Source organism: Myripristis murdjan, chromosome 12, assembly GCF_902150065.1.
Source record: "Myripristis murdjan chromosome 12, fMyrMur1.1, whole genome shotgun sequence".
NCBI classification, from domain to species: domain Eukaryota; kingdom Metazoa; phylum Chordata; class Actinopteri; order Holocentriformes; family Holocentridae; genus Myripristis; species Myripristis murdjan.
This window is the reverse complement of record NC_043991.1, coordinates 14,924,081-14,944,134: the sequence shown is the minus strand read 5'-3', so window position 1 is coordinate 14,944,134 and position 20,054 is coordinate 14,924,081. Positions and strand designations below refer to the sequence as shown.

The window sequence follows — 20,054 nt, the reverse complement described above, 5'->3', positions numbered from 1 at the left end:
AAAGATCTGACTCAGTCTTGTAATGCTCTGCCTGCAAAACTCAGAGCTGACATCATAAAACTGCCAAGACAACAGTCTTACAAACATATCTAGCCTCTGACATACTGCAGCAGCAATCCACTTTACATCATAAAATGGAATGTATACAGAATTAACAATGTGTTCAAACATCTGTGTTAGCTTTCATTACTTGAGCCCATAAAATCCTGGGTATTCTAAAACAATTATGTTTACATGATCTCCTTCAGTCAGCGTTTCCTGAGACTGCAGAAAGTGTGTTTGCGTTCCTAGCAGACAGAAATGGCATGTGTTCGCTGTAATTCAATACACATACATGCACTTACAATGGCCTTCAAGTGCTAATTATCAAAACAAATGACACATAAACGAGGGCAGTCACTGAAAACAGAGGTAAAAAACAAATGGCAGAAGAGCGCATGAAAACAAATTAGCACTTTACAATAGATTTAGATTATTAGACTGGCCAATATCCAACAGCGAGATCGCCCACTCAAACACAGTGATGCACAAGCGCAAACACATGTACTCAACCATTTGGCAGATGCCTGAAACTAACAGGCCAAATAGATTTAATTCCTCTTTTTCCAATTTGCTGTCTCAGACATGACTGATCTCTGTCTGGCCATGCTCTCAGCTACAGTGGAGAGGCTAAGCACATTTCATCACCGAGCACAAACACATATTCCAACCGTATACATGTATATTATCCCTAGATGGTTCGTAAAGTAAACTTGCCAATACAATTAAACACAGGTGGTCATTTTCAGGGCTCTTATTTTTTTGGCATAAAGCAAACACTAAAAATAGTTAACGTATGAAGTTATACATCATGGCCATTTTTATTGTACAGAACACCTTTTACAACTAGGGATCCTTGAAAGCAAATTAATGCAAGCAGTCAGACTCCCACACCCAGCTTTTGTGGAGGGATTTTTCTTTCTAGGGCAGTGATGTATGACGAGGCTAAATACCTGCACTGTCTCTAAAATGGTTTGTGTCACTGATGTTCCAATTACACACAACGATGATTTTAAAATTAACTTTAAAGGACCACAACAGTGATTTTGAAAGTTACACCCATTTACTACATTTTACCTGCATTTTACATCGCAGCAAATCATTTCGTAAAATCTTTTTTTTTATAATTTTTTTTTATTTATATCGTACATACACAGAACATACCCTCTCATGCATACATATACTGACTTATACTGCAAGCTCACAATAATTATAGTGGTAGTGATGATAATGTTAATAATGCTAACAATAATAACAGCAGTGACCTGATACAAATATCATGAGAGTATTTAAAATAAAAATAAAAAATAAAAATAAAAAGTAAAAAAAAGCTTTGAAAAAAACGTTTCCTGGGGACTATTTTCCCTGGCGGAGGGAGCATCTCACTCCATCCGGTTTTCAAGTCATCAAAACACAACAGTGCTGCTGCTTTTAGGAAAACCAACGTGGACTTTATTACAGTGATGTAATACTGGTGTGAAGAAAGTTTGAAGTCTCTGAAAATTCATTTTTATGAATGAATGGAAACCAATGGCTGGATAAAAGGTAAGAAAATTGATGTCGCAGCTCTAATTTATGACTGCAAGATTTTAGATTTTGTAGGCACTAAGCTAAACATGCAAAATCACTATTATGGTCCTTTCAGAATGACAAGCAAAACTGTTTATCGGCTACATTAAAGCCAAATCGAGCAGGTTAGAGTCAGCTGGAGAACAGGATCAGTGTTACGTACTCTGGGGGGCAAGGCTCGGTGTTGCAGGCTCTCTGGTTCTCTGGAGGTTTACTGTCTGGGTCACAGTAGCTGTTCTGGACCACCGAGTTATCATCCAGCCTCTTACACACCACTTCCTGCTTCTGGGAACCTGCGGGAAACAAGCCATGCAGACATATAACACACACACACACACACTGACCGATCAATCGACCAGGGACACGCAGTGTAGAGCTCAGCTGATCTTGTACATTAAACACTTCAGAAACACCAGAGCCAGTCCTTATGTCAAGCGCTGTGTTCGGGTGGAGATGGTATCGCTTTCAGTCTGTAGTAAATCCAGACGTGTAAATTCCTTATTCTTTGCAGAATATTTTGGCAAATCACTTTTACAGAGCAGAGAGCTCTTTACTTTGGCTTATAATGGAGAGAGTGAGGGCTACCGTATCGGTGTCACACCTCCCACTGTGCGTGTGTGTGTGTGTGTGTGTGTGTGTGTGTGCATGCGTGCACACTTATATGTTATTGTGTGTGTGTGTGTGTGTGCTGGAAGTACATGCATGTGTGTGTGTGTGTGTGTGTGTGTGCACGCATGCACACTTGTATGTTATTGTGTGAGTGTGTACATGCATGTGTGTGTGTGCCATACCTCAGAAAAGGCCTGTCTGGACCCTCCTGGGACATATCCCACACCAGACTTGTCTGGCAGATGTAATGAGATATGGATGTGTGTGTGTGTGTGTGTGTGTGTGTGTGTGTGTGTGTGTGTGTGTGTGTGTGTGTGTGTGTGCTTGAGTACAGAAAATCTACCCATCTGTGCTGGAAGTGAAATATAGTTTGGAGGGATAGCGCTAAGCATGGGGTAAAAGAGTTTCAGTTGTAAGGCTGTCAAAAGGTGTTTTTCAAAGATTTTATTACGACAATGATATATTAAACAACACTTCATGATTAGCTGAGCTAGCTATATTGAATGGGCCCATGATTAAATAACATGTTTTTTTTTCTGATTTAAAGCACAGTGCGGTCAGAGTGTGGTAAGAGGCGCACAGCAGACACAATTAGATTATTTAGATCAACAATACAAAGGCATGTTTATGACAGTGGACGGCCATGCGTGCTACCCTGTCAAAGGAATAGCTGCAAACTCCTACTATGAACTTGAAAATCCTTCCTCAGAAAGCCCCACATGCTTATTCAGTCATGCTTTTACAAAATATTACAAACCCTCCCAGGCCACGCTTGACAACTGGGAAGAAACACTATTTATTGTTACATGAAACCCATTACTTTTGGGCTAAAAGGTTTGGTTTTGTCATTCTTGAGGCCGTGGTCAACATTTCAGTGCGGTTTCAGACGCTGAATATTTGACTTTGTAGGACAAGGGTTCTGGAATAGTGACAGTATCTCTGTGTGCCCAAAACGGCGCTGGTAAACCAGAAGATATGCAGAGCAGCTCATTCATAGAAATTACACCATATTCATTACTCTGGCTGAAATACGGAAAATATACATATTGAATTTATTACAGGCAGAATATCAAGCTATAAAGTAATGATTTTGGAAACCCGTCTCAAATTATGATACTGGGTTTCCCCACAGTACTCTGCAGCATTTGTGGAATTACTGGTTGGAGCAGATTTACAGAATGACACACACACGCAAAATACTAAGTATCAAATATTTGAGAATGTCAAAAATAAAGAATTAAAATATCCACAGTGTGTTACAGTATTCAACATCAAAATGCCTGGATTTCTCTTTTACAAAAGGTTAAATATCGTGATAGTATCGTGATACAATACTATCACGATACAGGTGATTTTGCAATATGTGATATATTGTGAGATAATCTGCTATAACACATCACAATATTTGTAACTGAAGAAGAAGAAATACCCAGGAAAAGGCAAAATAATTTTCCAATTTTCTAATTTTGTTTTTCAGTGTTTTAATCTGCACAGTGACTGCAACATGAACAATTCAAATACCTAAAGGCAGGGAAAAAATACACCTCAAATGTGCATCTGTGCAAATTGAGTTGAAAAGTCAAATATCAATACTCAGCACAAGTGTATTGATTATGTCTGACAAGAGGAAGTGTTGTGATATATTGCATTATCAATTTATTGTTCCACCCCTCGCATCCCCTATGTTCCCCTATGACCTCACATGACTTCTACTTTACATAGAACAGAGTATCTTAAATAGTGACATCATCCTGCACTAGTGGGTGGAAATTCAAATTTCAACCAATAAAACCTTCACAAATGTGTTTATCTTCCAAACTGATACCCTGTTGGGTTAGGGTTATGGTTTGATCTGCTTTTATTGGTTTGCAACTATCCTGTTTCAACAGCAAATACATCAAATCAAGAAAGTAAGAGTCCATTTCATGGGGTCTTGATGACAAACTTTACTTGTACAGCGGCGGCTAAATATCAGAGTTTACAAAGCTCTATAGAGCAAAAAAAAAAAAAAAAAAGAAGGCCAGCATAAAAATAAGATGGTGATATAGAAAGAATGTGTTCAAAGATGCAATTTAAACGAATCAGTTCATTTAGGTTGGCCTTACTTTGTCAGGAGGTTTTTTCCACAGATATTGGGCCTCTAACGGAAGGTCAACAAGGAAGATTTCGGCAAGTTTACCAGATTCCCAGGTGACTGGAAAAACAGGAATCTGGTATCTGGCATTTGTAAGTGCAAGTGTCGCCATAAGCCAGGGCTAAATATTAACCATCATGTCAGTATAATAAAAATTTAGGTTAAAAATGATTTAATACAGTAAAACTTGTTTTTTATATGTTTAGTTGTAAACTCAGTGCACAGGACTCTACATTAACTAAATCGGCCACAGTGCACGTGCAGGCATCCTGTTTTCTTCCCCCATCAGCCAATCGATTGGCTGAAGACGAGGTCAAATTTCAGTTGACCAAGATTTTCTTCGGTTGACTGCAGCCCTAAATTTCACCTTAATGCTCAATCTACTTTGGTCTTCAGTCTAGACTGGAGGCTCTAGCCGAGGACCTCAGGGTGCAGCCTGGCCTTGTTGAGACTTTAAAGAACAGAGATGTAGCAAAAGAGGGTTGAAGCATGCAGCACAATAAAAGTAATCACTAAAATCTTACGATCCGTTGAAATCTAAAAGGCAGAGAGACTACAGTAAAATTGGGGTGGTGTTATTTCTGCATTTGGCAACAGGCAGAACCTTTTTGGTTTCTCTTTCAAAAGAGTTGCGGTTATCTAAGTGTGAGGAAATAAATTCTCCAAGTCAGCTGAAGGCAGTCTAATTTTTCTAAGTTCTGTGCTTCACAAAGCATGACTGCACAAGCCTTTTATCCTGTGTGGCAATAGCTGAGTCAGAGTCAAAGAACACCCTCAGATTCATGCCTGTGTTTTTCACCATAGAGGCTAAATTATCCAGTCTGCTGTGGATTATATTCTGACAGTCAGGAGGACCAAAAGTCAAAATTTGAGAATTATTGTCAGTAAGTTTAGGGAAGTTCTTAGACATCCAGATTTCTCAAGTGTTCACAGAGACAGCAGGGAAGAAGACAGGAGGGGTGACTGAGCTTTAAGCGTAAGTATAACTGGGTGTCATCCGCATAGCAACAGAAAGACACAATATGCTTTGGTATGCTTTGACTGAGGAGAGAAAGAATTATCAATTTGAGACATTAAATTCACTACTGCAAAAGCCTGAACTAGACTTATGCTGTATCCAAAATGTAAGCCAAAAATATGAGTTGTGTGATCAATTGTATCAAGTGTTGCACACATATTCAAAATAGTTAAAATTTCATGGGCAATCCCCTACATCAATTGTGGCAAAAGAAAATCATTTATGACCTTCAGGGAGAGCGGCCTCAGTGCTGTGATGCAGCCTGAAACCAAACTGGGAAAACTCAACAGAGAATTAATTTGAGAAAAAATAACTTTCTCAAAAACTTGACATAAAAATGGACTTTGGGAATAGGTCTAGAACTATTCAAAATTGTGGGGTCCACGTTAGTTTTCTTAAGGGGGGGTGAACCACCACATGCTTCGAAATGGAAAGGAAAATTCCATAAGTCAGAGAGGCACTCAAATGCGAGGGTTCACCCTGTTAAATACTTCTTACACTTTTGTTGAAACACTTTTGTTGGAACAATATCAAGAGGGCACGTGCCATACTTCAAGTGGGAGATCATCTCCCATGTGGGAGACTTAGCTGGGGTAACAGACAGGTCTTAAACAGGGGGCGGGACAGCTGACTTTTTTATCTTCCATGTTTTTGGCAGAGGATTTTCAAACTCTTCAGTTGATGAGGCCTCTACAGGGTAACCCAGGCACAGGGAACAACAGAATTACTACAACTACAAAAGACAGATCTGAGAGGTATAGCAGTTCTTATTAATTACAGTTGAAACGGTTTACAGCCTGAGTGTGCTCATCAAGCCAAGCTGAGGCTTTAGGAATAGATTTTTTTTAAATTCTGGAAGGTAAAAAACTATCGAGAATAGTATAGTAGGAGTTGAGAATAATTAATTGCCCTGTATTCTGTGGAGAAACAACAGTGTCGGGTGACTACAGCAAGATGGGGCTGAACAATTAGTCAGCAAGTATCGAAATCACAAGATGGCCAACTGCAATATCCAAAGAGCAGGAGCTGCAATCTTTTGACAAAACATTGTCGTAATTATGGTGCTACAGAGATGCTTCAGCTTACAAACTGTATCACACCATCACCATTTTACTTAATTTGACAGAATCTGTAAAGTTAGTCACAATATGATTATTTACCGTAATGTTCAGTGAGAGGGGACAGAGGGGACAGCTGAGCATCCAAAGACAAACAAATGAATATGCAGCCAAAATCCATGAGCCCTATTACATGAGTGGGCCCAAGAACAGACCAGTTAAGTTTACCAAATTTTTAATGATGCATGAAGTCAGAAGCAAATGCATTTCAGGAAGAGCAAAAGGGGAATATTGCAATCTCCAACCCTCTGTCAAACGTTCGTAGAATTATTGAGTAAAACCTACATTCAGCTTTGGATGCCTATAAATTAAAAATTCAGTTGAGCAATGGATTACATGTGAATTATATATTAACTAAAATGATGAGCAGAGCAGGAGGATAGAGTGAGGACAGCATTTAAAACAAGATTTGTGTGTGACTGCTAAAATCCCAGCTGTACCGGACAGAGAAGTGAAAATGAGTTGCCTTAATCGGCGGTGTAGAGTCACCACACCCCAGCCAAAATTCTGGGGCCATAAATAGTATCAGCAGGGCCAAAAAGACAGCAGACAGAAGACACCTCCAGAGGAAAACAGATGCAAGATACAGGTAAGGGATGCAGAGCTGGCTTACCTCCAGCACAGGTAGCTGAGCACTCGGACCAGGGCAGGTGGTGCCAGGAGAAGCCCACCTCGTTGTCCCCGCTCCCTGTGCGCTGGATGGGCACGTTGAACTTGTAGCGTATTCCCAGGTTCTGCTCCTGAAGGAGCACCTGCAGTGCAGAGAGAGAACAGACAGAAGGTCAGGAGGACTGTTTTCACTTTCACTGCAGTCCACTTCAAAGACATGGCATCGGTTAAGTTTCTGTGTTCAACAAGGACACAAAGCCAGGGAGCTGACAAACAACAGTCTTTCATTTTTCATTTTTTTTTCTATTCATCCATTCATTTTTTTAACCTCAGTTGAATCTTGTGCTTGGTCTTTTCTGCAGCTTGAGCAGTGAAAATCAGTGTGGCTATGTGATGTTTGTATTAGTGGATGGCAGTCGTTCTCAATCTTTGTGGTGTCAAGGATGCCAAAATTGATTGTAAGAGTATGAAATGTTGTCTTAGATGTCTACAGAGGTGGACAGTAATGAAGTACATGTACCTGAGTACTGTACGTAAGTACATGTTTCAAGTATCTGTAATTTACTTGAGTATTTTTTTTATCCTTTTCTTTGAATGTTGTCATTACTTGTTACTTTTAAGCATAGCTTTTTTTCTTTTCTAAAATGTGATTGGCCACACGCTGTGTTCCTCACAGGAGAAACACCAATCACAGTACCCGCTCTCAACTGGGTTTGATGAAAATGCGGAAATCCATCATCCAGCTCTGTGAAACAAGCGCAAGCAACACATCCTCTTTCAAAGTAAAACGCATCTGTGCCATTTTGTTAGCAAAGCACTAACGACTAACTCGTAGCATTGTGGTTCTACAATTCAGTGCATTTATTAAGTGGTTTCAGAGAGTACCCAGGTTCTGTAAATGCACTGTGAAAACAATACAGCAATGCACTGATATTAAAAAGAAAATGTACTTTGGAATACAAACGTATTTTTAAAATCAAGTATTCCAAAATCAAGTCTTTGACCACAAGTATCTATACTGGATGTCTAAGATATAGTCTCAGGGATCCCCATCTGATCAGATTTAATTATTCCATAACTGTCTATACTGTAGATTGGCAGATTAATAGTGAAGAGTGAAACCTTAACTGAATAGTCATTCTTATACATTCTCTCACTGGGCCAACTTCTAGTCAATGAAATAACAACTAAATTAAAATATTCGCCATTTTTCTGGGACCCCCCACAGAACCCCCTCAAAGACCCCCGGGGTTCCCTGGACCCCAAGTTGAGAACCACTAGTGTATGGGATGCAGAGGGAGAATGAGAGAATCAGGCACAGCTTCTCAAGTCACAAAGGAATGGCTGGTGGTGGAGCGGCCAGTTGCTTGTCTATTCCAGCAGTGCTGTGTGGTCGGGTATTTTCAGCCAAAACCTCTGTGGTCCTGAGCAGTACGGCAAGAGTCATCAACATCCAGGAGTATGTTGTCTCACATCAACATACATGAACTACAACACAAACATGCACATGCACATGCACATGAGGCATTAAAATTTATGTGCACTCATCCCAACTTAAGTACTTCAACATGCTAGAGCACGCCCCCATGCAATAACATACAGCACGCCCTTGCCAAATCCAGTGACACTGTGTTTACACTTAGCCAAAAAAAGGTTTCAATATCCACATATAAATAGCTTTTTACCCCAAGCCACTGGCTGAGGGTCACCTAAGGTTTTCACCCAGATGTTGAGTTTATGTGGACCGAGGCAGATAATAGCTATTTAGTGCAAACAGCGCAGATATCAAAGCTCTCCTATGGTTTTCCAGACAAATAAGAACAGCCACAACACTAAACAGCAAGAGAGCAACTTTGTGAGTATGACAGTAGTAAAACTTACGACTACAGCTGTTTATTAGTGCATGACAAAACACAAATAAACTGATGTATTACCATGACAACCAGGTTTTCGGTGGTTGCTCCCAGGGCCTCTAGAGACTCTGGTTCATCAGAGGGTCTCTTGTAGTGGAAGGCTGTCCCTGCAATGTCAAACTTCCGGGGCCAGTCGATGGTCCACGCTCCGTTGATATAGTAATCATCCCCTTCAGATTTCAAAGCTAGGGAATCACAGAAACAATAGATCCTTTTTAAAAAACTGACAGCCAAAATCAAAGACAGACTACTCATGGAACGGTAGCTAAGACAACAGGTGGAGGCAATCTTTTGGTGTGATGTCATCACCATCGTTCATCTTGATCATCATCATCATCATCATCTTCAAGCTCCCTGATGTCACTGACAACTTTTTATCCCTTAATAGACATTGAACAGCCCTTACTTTATATGAACAGAGACGCACGCAACACATGCGTCTGAGCGCACGCACACCGACACACACACATACGTCTAACTTAGGAGTAAAAAAGAAAACACACACACACACACACGCAGTTCAGGTGAAAGCTTGGACGAATATCATGAATACCATTCTCCCTGGTCGTCAAAACAAGGGTTGGTCTCCAAGCACAACAGATCTGAAAATATCCACTTTCTTCGCGTTGAAATGGGGCCAAATTGAGAAGAAATGATCCAAGCCCTCTGTATTCTATCTCTCTGGCTCATGCATGCAGAATTTCCCTCGCAGCATTTACATAGATTAGGCGAACAATAGTTTACTCCTCACAATATTACAGCACACTCTCAAAAATGATGCGTCATTTTCAGTCCATCTGCGAGATTTTTTTGCAGCCGGTGTGCATTTGTAGCATTTTTCAGTACCTGTTACCAATATAGACACGTACTGCCGCTGACATACAGCATGTTGCACTGAGAAGAGAGATTAACGTGCATTGTCTCAACACCACACAGAGGTGTTGAATTGACATGTTTGGAAGACAGTAAATTAAAAATCTCCACACAAGCGGATCTGAAATCTCATCGCCGTGACAGCTGAAACTATTCGAGACTAGGCTTGTTCTCCGGTTTAAAGATGGTTCAAGTTCAAGTTTATTTAAAGCCCAACAGTCTCAAAGTGGATACCTTAACTTTTGCCTTAACAGAACATTTAAAAAACACACAGTATGCTGACCTAAATAGTGAGGACTCACACGACGTTAGAAAGAAAAATATTTCCTTAATCACTAGGGTCACACATGACATTGATAACAAAGTTACAAATTGCTTGGAAGGGAAACCGAGTCCACATAATAGCCAAAATTGCACTCTTTAAACTTTGATATATAGATATCATATCCCCCATAATCCTGGTGGACAAAGCAGCTGTCACCACGGCCCTATAAATCTGACACAGCTCTCTGTTTCAAAGTGTGACTTAAGCCCTCCATCAACACCATCGGCTATAAATTCAACACGATGTCACACGTCTTTCTCTTGTTAATGGAAGGGCCCAGAATGAACCCTAATTGAATCCGGTTGTTTGATTGTTTTGACTCTGACGCTGCCAGTGTTGCAAATAGTTTTTCTAAAAGTCTGGAAACGGGGTGGAAGAAACCCGGTGCCAAGACTGCCATTACACGTGCTAGATTCAGGGAGTTTTATAAGACAGGCAATAAATAACGCTGCTTTACAGCTTCACATTAGGCAACAGAGATAAAACCAGCAGATCATATTCTCTTCTTTGCTCTTGACAAAGAAGACATACGGAAATGACTTGTGGTGTACACAGAACTGAACAGCTAATACGACACAGCTTGATGTCCCAAATTGCTGCACATTATTGTTCACAAATTGTCATCAGATGGGATCCACAGCTCATTGGGCTGATTGAGAGCCAAGAAATAAAGCTAACAAGAACCTTCATTATGGTGTTACGGCTGTTATTGTATTGATCATTTTCACTTGATCATTTTAAGGCCATCACTTACCGATATAATTCTTAGACATGGCGACCTCTTTGATTTCAATGTGGACCGAGCCTCTGGGTATCTGAACCACCTCCATGTACCCTGGAAGAGAAGGTCGCTGATCGTTAGGGTGGCATTTTTGTGGTTTCCCTTAGTGTTAGTGAGTATGCACTGCACATGCGGCACTGCACTTTACACATTCTCCAACACACAGAAGCAAGAGCGTCATATATCACGTTGGGTAAAGGTGCATCATATAGGATGAATTCCAGGGTATCAAATGAGATCGCCGAAAAAGGACACAGCCATCCTGCTGGAGGACAAAACAATCCCCCTCCTACTCACACACGCATGCACGCACGCATGTACGGGGGCACGCACACGCACACACACACACGCAGTATTTTTAGATGGTTTACTAGCCATACCATAGAAGGAGAAATATGTTTTCTCTCTGTGTCTCTCTCTGTCTGACTCTTGCTCTCTATAGACTATCTCTGGATACAGCCAACACCGAGCCCTATCTCGGTCCCTGAATCCTCCATTAGATGATGTAATTAACAGGAATATATTGCGTTTTGATCTGTATTTTGACAATATAATTCTTAATACCCCAAAACACATGCTCTATCACTGGGTGACAAAGACGTAGAGCACACATTTCCATGACTCTAAGATTATCTGCCTGGCTTCAGCGATTTTTTGGACAGCGGACAAAAGCCGCTTTTGCATGAAGACGACGAGTTCCTGCATTTTCAGCTCCCTTACTTCAGAAAAATTATCCATAAGGTGATTTTAGATTTGACGCATTTGCTAACTGCACCTCATCTCTGCATAATGGGCGCACTACAGAGCTCGTCTGTGAGTCCACCTCCATCAAGAGAGTAAAACTCCTCAGCTGCAGTGTATGAAAGGAGAGCGGGGAGACAGAGGAGGTAGCAGCATATATGAAGCCATCAGGAACCTGTCACCGAGTCATCTTAGTCAGGATCAGAGCCATGCGTGCAGTCAGGTCAGTTTTTACCTCCTCTGGGTAGAGACTCGTTGAATAGTCCCTCTGTGGCTTCGCAGGTGCTCCCGTCCCCTCCACACACGCGACACCGGTCCTCCTTAGCGTCAGATCCCAGGATGTTGTCGCAGCCCACATGCTGCCAAGATGACAAAGATGACGTGATGCTACACATGACAAAAGTTAATTTGGAAAAAAAAAGAAAAAAAAAAGAAAAAACTGGAGATGGAATGTCAGCATTGAGGATTTCATAGCCCCGTTTCACATGCAGGTGAAAATATAAGCTTGTTACTTTGCAGGTTCTGCTAAGGCACCAGCCCTAGATGACCTTTAGTTCTGTGTCTTACATTTGTTTTTATTTTTATTTCATTTTTTATCTTTGTTTTCAATTCAGTTTAGCCATGTAGATGACCCGGTCTCAGTAAACATCAGCACCAATACCCTCCTCATGCTTGTTGTGTTGGCAGATTTGACCAAATTGACCAAAAAGACTAAAACTAAAGACATTTTCTGTATATTATTATTTTTAATTAGTTTTGTAAGAACACAATATCGTTTCAGTTAGTTTTCATTTTTTCTAAAGTTTAGTTTTTATTCTATTTCAGTTGACTAAAATGTTTTGCTCACACCTAGTTTTAGTTTTTAGTGTAATTTTAGGGTTAGAGTTAGAATAAACTTGGTGGTGAGTGAGCACAGGTTTCACTGATTTCACAAAAATCCTATATTGGCACTGCTGTACAGAAAGGCTGTTTGCTTGCTTATTTATGTATTTGTTTGTTTGTTTATTTATTAATTTATTTATGTATCTATTTATACTGGTAGAGGTGAGAGTGTATATCCTGTTAAAGAGCATGTTGGCTTGCTGAGTAGCCTCCCTGGAGCCGCTTCAACTGGGGATTCAAACCGCCGTCCTTCAAGTCACAGCGCTCTCTCCCTGACCTCACATTGTTATCAGCTGTGTGTTAACGCTGTGTGTGACCCCGTACAAAACCACTGGGAGAATTACTGTTGTCACCCACCCTTTCATTTCCTCTGCAGGTCTCCCAGGTTCTTTCTCCCACTGGCCCTCTCTCTCCCCTGTATCTCTCTCTCTCTCTCTCTCTCCCTCTCCCTCTCCCTCTCTCTCTCTCTCTCTCTCTCTCTCTCTCCCTCTCTTGCCTCAGCACATGTGCACATCATAGCAGTTTGAGTGTTTTTGAAAGCCCTCCAAGCAGACAGTGTTCCAGAGATTTATCACAGTATGGCAGTTAACCCAGAGAGCCAACCCCTGAAATAAAAAGACACATTGGATTCAGACTAGAAATAAACCTGTACTGCTCCTTTGGTAGGAATATTCCACCTCTTTGAATTCTATTCCCAGTAAAACACACACTTTTTTTTTTTTTTTTTACTATAATCAGTGTAATGTTGTGGTCAGAGGCTGTATTTTCATGTCAAACAGGAATCGGTTTGTATGGTGAGATAAAAGTCAAAGCAACTACTTTGGCAAGGACCAGAAAGTTGTTTATACAGTTTATACAGTTGCATCTTAGAAAATGCACCAGAGGCCTTGTATCCACAGTCACACACACACACACACACACACACACACACACACACACACATCTCATTGTACAAATGCTTTTATGCTCCTGAAACAAAGTCAGCATCAAATGCCAACTCCAATTAATAAACAAGTTATTTGGCCTCGTTATTAGATTGTGTGTTTAATCATTATATAAACAAAACCGTAAATTGTAAATGTGCTGTAGCATGCAACTTTCCTGTTGCATTTACCAAAAGACAATCCTGGTCCAGGCTGCAGAGCTCAGATAAGAGTCAAGAAGACAAATGCCAGTCATTCATTCACAATCAGCCGCCAGCGACTCAAAGGCCTGATTGTTCTATAGTGGAGAATGGTGTGTTTTTGTGCTGGAGCAGTCATTTCACTGAATCAGTATCTAATAAACTATGGTTAAAAAAAATGGTACAAATACTGAGGAAACACTCAGTGGATCAGCAAATGTAAGACTTAGCTATAATCTGACCACGATGAAAATGATAAAATGTAAGGAGTTTAAAATTTGATTATTATTATGACGACTTTTCAAGAACTGGATTCGAATTTTTCGTTGATTGAATTTGGAGAATGGCTCCTCACACACGGAGCGATCACAATTCTGGACTATAATTGGCAAACCAGGCCAGCTAATCAGATACAACGAAGCCAATCTGCTCAAGTGGAGCTTTTCAGAGGGTGTGTCAGGTCAAATTCTGTGACATTTCCTGACTGGAAGTGTTCAGATCACTGCTTGGAGAGAGATACGCCCCACAACGCCCAGGTCAGTTGTGCTAAGTTAACTCGAATCTGAAACTTAAAAATGCAAAGATTTTTAAAATGCAATTAATCTTATTATTATTGTTGGTATTTTTTTTCACTTCCTTTTAATTCTGTTCCTATATATTGTGCACTGCGTTTTCAGGGGGGATAAGTTGTAAAGTTCTTTCATATTTGAAATTTCTACTATTTCCACTGCATTTCAACACTGCATGAACCAAAACTTAATCCCTGTCTCAAATTCATTATTCATGGTCTTATAAATATATACTATTCAGTCTGTTAAAGTGTTAATATTGTCACTAAGTTACTTATTTTACTTTTTTAACCTTTTAAAAACTTGTGGGTATCACTTCACCTGATGTGCATCTTATTTTGCAGCAAAATAAGAATTAAAATGTTGAATTAAAATGTTTATTTTACAACAAAAAAGTGTGAGTTGAAGCATTGTTTTAGCATATTTGCTAATATAGATTTTTTGCCTTAGAGTTACAGATTTGCTGTTTATTCGATACTAAATAGGGAAAAGAGATTGGGGGAGAGAGAGGGAGATCGCAGGATGGACTCCAAACTGGAACACTCAGGTGGTGTTTATGTGCTTTAGCTGGTGGGCTTCAGTCATCAGGATTTATGCTCTTTAAGTAACGTTTCTCCCCCAGCGGCGTCCCTTACCTTGCACTCTCCGTTGATACAGATGTCCAGAGAGTCAGCCTGGCATCGCGTGCCATCTATGACAGCAGGAGAGCGCTCTGTGTAGAAGTTATAGCCCTCTGCCAGGCAGTTTAATGCACATGGCTTCACACCACCTGGGTCACACACAACATACACAGACACACAGTCCATCATTTGCAGTAATTCGGCTGAATGAATTAGATATACATACCTGTCAACACTCCCATTTTTGCCGGGAGTCTCCCTTTTGGCATTTCTCCTGTTAATTTCCCGTTTTCTCAAACACATATCCCATTCAGTGAGTGCTTTGTGCGAAATACATGTTGCAGGATAAGACTGAGAGACAGTCTAATCTGCCTCGCACATGAGGTTAATTTTTTGTGACCCACATGAAATGTCATCTTCAGGAATGATCAGCGCGAATTGGCTTCAAAATATATTAGACTCCGCTCATCCAGTGTGTGACTGAATGTGTCGCCCTCTTTCTAGATATATTTACACTAAAGTCCCCCTCATTTAAAAAAGCCCCTAAAAATAAAGAATTTAGATGTTTTCGAATAATACTTAGGTGCCTTAAAAGTAACTCTAAACCTTGCCCTCATTAAAAATGCACAGGCCTACCCACCCCCCTCCCTGCCCCCACACCGGCTCGTAACCAGAGCTCTGTTCACAGAAGCAGGAAGACCCGTCCCACAACATTCGCTTCTGCTAATGATATGCAAAGCAACACTCCGTCTGTTGATGGGACTGGCTGTGGGATTTGTGATGTACCAAATCTAGCCGGGCTGGGCTGCACTTTAAAATGAAGACTATGGGGGATTAATGCCAGCGAAAATCTCCCCTTTTTTTCACGGTGTAATGTTGACAGGTATGGACATAACTAAGGTCTTAACAAGGCTTTGACCTGAACCCTAGTAGAACAATAAGCCAAGAGATAAAACAAAGACTATCAGTCATGTTCCCATCATCCATTTGTATGGCTTCACAGTCATGAGAGAGAGGATGTATACACACGTGTTTGTCCTATCAGAATATAATTAATTTGTGCCAGTGATAAACAATGAGTAGAGACTGACAACCATTAGATTTGCTGCAGGATACGCAGCCAGCTCTGGGATCTCCTTTCGAAATTGTTGAGAATACTCATCATGTGGAGGAGAGTTAGCAGTGCTCAGCCCTAAACCCACAGCCTGACGTCACTGTAACACTGACACCAGGAGAAACAGCGGCGGCTGCCAACAACAATTACACTGACCTCCACACAAAGGTTATCTGCCGTTTTTACATGAGGATTCACAGCCCGACGCAGCGCTGTGAGAGAGAAGGTAATGGATTTGATAAAAAGTAGACCCTCATGATAAAAGAATTTAATCTTGAGCTCTGCCTTCTCTGCTTACATGCTGAAGACTTTGTTCATTTTCGTTTTGAGCTATTTGTGTTTTTAGTTAAGTAGATCTCGTCTGCGATGTGCGGACATCAAGGAAGAAGGCAGCTCGGGGAACGCGGCATGAGGCCTGTTTTTCTAAACTCCTGCCAGTAATTCTAGTGGAACTATACAGACAGTATTCAACACTTCCACTCATTCTGGCACGGTGTCATAGCCGGGATCCAAAATAGACCACAGAATGGACCCAAGTCCTTCCTCTGGGAGACTCCAAACACGGGACGTATCTAAACGCCTGTCCAAAGTGCAGCCTCTCCAGGTTGGACGAGCAGCAGATCCAAGGGAGCAGAGGGTCATCAAATGCAACACAGTCTACAGGAATCTGAGGAATTCTCTACACATCGTCTCTTCCCGCTGTTGGTGCACAAGACGGGCCAGCCTGCAGACTGTCATTTGCGATGCAAAAGGGATGACAGTGGCTTGGGAAGCTTTCAAAGTGTTTCATTAAGTGTTCACAAGCCACTGCAAAAAAGAAGGGGCTGAGCCACGAATGTATGAATTAATTCTGAACTCACCACCGGTGTAGGGCTTCCAGTTGTAGTACTTCCCACGGAAAGGCATGCTGTCAAAATCTGCACACTGTTTCTCCCGGAAATCGCGAGATCCTGCAGCGCATGCCTGCAAGACAAAAGCAGGCAATAATTTCAAAATCAAGATCCTTAAGATTGTACTGTAATGCAGGCTAGCATATTATTAATGAGCAATTTGTACTATTATTTCATTAACTTGGGAAGTTTTTGTTTGCATCGACAGCATCATTAATAACAACTCGATTTAAAAAAGAAACCCTTTAGAAACTGTCACATTTGATTTTCAAATACTAAAACACAGACTTGTTTCTTGGAATCCCTAATTGAGAACAATGTGTTCTGTGTTTGGAGGGATTGCTTTGTTTTGGAGGGATTGATTTGTGATGGATAGTAGAGCACTTCTTTGGCTGGGTAATTAGAAACATAAACACTGCCAGAAGAGCCAAAAGTCCAGGGCAGGTCGGTGTAAACCTGCTTCTGGATCTGCTTCTAACAGGGATGGCACTCTTTGCTTCCATGTTGCTCCAGTAAGAGAGTAAAGGTGGGGGCAAGAAACACATTATTGGTGTGAGAGGGTCCAAAGAAACCCCAAAACACTCTCCTTTGGGACAAATAAAACCTCTTGGTGAGCCCAGGTCAAAGCTGTATTTCACATGCTGAAAGCGTTCCATGTCAGAGCAGGCCATGGGGAGGCTGAGCCACTTTCATTACCACTCAAGTCCTGGCCAACATGGCAGCTTTAAACTTGCAGATCAAACATGCAGATTGAGTCAGAAAAAGACAGAATAATATTGTTACAACTGTGTGTTGAAATGACAGCATTGGGCAGAAAGAGAAATACATGCCTGTTTGAAAGTTGAAAAAAGTCCTCTCTTATTCCTAAGTCGTAACTTTATAAGATCACGTTATATCATTGATACGTGACAACACCGGCCTGACATGGAACATACTCCTCAGACTCCTCAGACTTAATGTGCACTATAAACTGTGTATGTGAGTCTGTCTGAGCCATGTGGCCCTGCTTCCAATCAGAACGTGATTCCTTTACATCACAGACCTCGATCAGCCGCTCCGGCATCAACCATCATCCTGATGTAACCTGCTCTACAATATAACACCCACAGGACATGCTAAGAACAGGGAGGGATGGAGGCATCGTCAAACCTTTGAAAACTGAGCAAATTCCCTTGAATACTTTGAAAAACAGCAAAAAAAGGGGCAATGAGCATAATAGCAAGAAATTAGCCAAATATATATATATATATATGTTTTTTTTTTTTTTTTTTTTTTTTTAAATATACAAGAAAATTACCAGAGTTAGGGGAATTATTAGAAATTTTGTTAAACACATTATAAGAAAACTACATGTATAATTGCCATAATTACATATTTACATAAATTACAAAAAAGAAAAGAATTTTGCCATTGAAAAAAGAGCCTACCCACAGGGCCATGGGTTTTCAAAGGGTTAAGCAATAATATCTGACCACTGGTCAATGTGAAAATAACTGGGAGAAAAACAGCATGTCTGCAACACTGTATGTGAGTGTGCCTGTGTGTATATGTGTGTGTGTGTGTGTGTGTGTGTGTGCGCGCGTGTGTGACAGAGCATTTTAGTCTGTGCATCTCTGTGTCTGCATTTGTCTGTGCACATTTTCGTTGGACAAGGTGTGGTCAGGGTAATGAAATAGTGGTTTTGGATGATGTTTGTTTTCCAAAGAAAACTCTCGGTGCTTGCTCTCAGCTGTTATTTTTAAGATTGCGGTCGAATATCCACCAGGCCCCCTAACTGGCTCAATTTTCGCCTTGTGGAAAAAAAGGCCACCTAGAAATAGTTTGACAGAGTTGTGAACCTGCAGCCATGCAAAATATTTGTTTAAAGCAACGCTCCAGACCTCAAAAAGGTTCATGGATTGCTTTTCATAAAATGCACAGGAAAATATCGTTGTGATTGAAAATACAATGTCTCAATTAAAATGTCAGCGCGATCCAGGGACAATAAATGGCAAAGAAATACAACAAATAGCAACAAATAAAACCAACTTCACCACAGGGGTAGATAATCATTGGCTTTTTATTCTATTTTTAGCCCCTTTTCTCTTCCTGTGTTCCAGGAGGGGGAAAAGAACAGAGAGCTTATAGGCTGTATGATGCTACTTGCAAAGCCATGCCTGAGATAACATGTTCTGCAGGAGATAAGTGGAGCAACAATGGGCCAGCAAAGAAAAAGAGGATCACCAGTCATGCTGTGACAGGCCAAATCCATCCCAGGTCAGGATGCCTCAACAGACCAACTATCTCTGCTCCAAACGGCTACAACCATTACAAACCAGAGCAGGGCATCCATCAAAAGAGCAGTCTAGTTTCCAAGTCTCTTGTATACTTTTGCTCCAAATACCAAGGAGACAGAGTAAGATAGGGAGGCAAAGAAGAGAAGAAGCCACCATATAAACTCACGTCGGTGTTACAGGACCTGTAGCGCTTCCTTTCTCCGAGACAGTACTTCCCTCCTCCAGAAGGGCTGAGAGACACAAGAGGAAAAAAAAAGAAGAGAGTGGGAAATTGAAAAACGGCAGGACCAAGGCTTTCTGCTCGCTGTTGGTGCACTTTAGCATCAGATCACATCACAAAATGACTATGACAATTTGTTCGTAGAAATACTCTCTCAAATGGCTTAGGGGTGGTGTAAAAGTACATTAGTGTTGTGACACAGGGTCAGGAAACAGGCCTCTAGACCTCAGCCAGAAAAAGTGTGTGCGTGCGTGTCCGTGTGTGTGCGTGTGTGTCTGCATTTGCCAGTTTGAAGGCACTTTACTGAGCATTAGCACATGTGTGCCCGTCTGCCGGCACTTTGCCAGTGATTCATTCATGAAATCCAAGCTGCTCTAAGAGCTCTTGAGTGTGACACGACATTTAGAGTCGGGACAGAGAAGACTGCAGTCTGCTCCTCAGACTGGAACCTGCCTACTCCGTCTCTCGCTCTTTTTTTTTTCAATCTCTTCTCCTCTTTCGATCATACACGCTTTCTATATGATCTTTTTGTTGTCTTATTATATCTTCCCTTCATTATTAAAACTCTCCCCATCCCAACAACAGCAGAACAGGCATTCCAACAGGTTTAATGAATGTGTTTGAGGCCCGT

At 41.0% G+C, this 20,054-nt stretch overlaps 1 protein-coding gene across 1 annotated transcript in view; it reads right to left on the bottom strand.

Moving 5' to 3' along the window:
* The window catches only part of adamts6 (ADAM metallopeptidase with thrombospondin type 1 motif, 6), a 53,738-nt gene that overhangs the window by 4,762 nt on the left and 28,922 nt on the right, over positions 1-20,054 (bottom strand). The window contains exons 13-20 of the mRNA XM_030065506.1: positions 19,370-19,433; positions 16,898-17,000; positions 14,939-15,072; positions 11,965-12,088; positions 10,962-11,042; positions 9,031-9,194; positions 7,101-7,239; positions 1,772-1,901 (exon numbers count right to left, since the gene is read on the bottom strand). Of these exons, the coding sequence (XP_029921366.1) occupies positions 1,772-1,901; positions 7,101-7,239; positions 9,031-9,194; positions 10,962-11,042; positions 11,965-12,088; positions 14,939-15,072; positions 16,898-17,000; positions 19,370-19,433 (939 nt within the window). The remainder of the gene's footprint in view (positions 1-1,771; positions 1,902-7,100; positions 7,240-9,030; positions 9,195-10,961; positions 11,043-11,964; positions 12,089-14,938; positions 15,073-16,897; positions 17,001-19,369; positions 19,434-20,054) is intronic.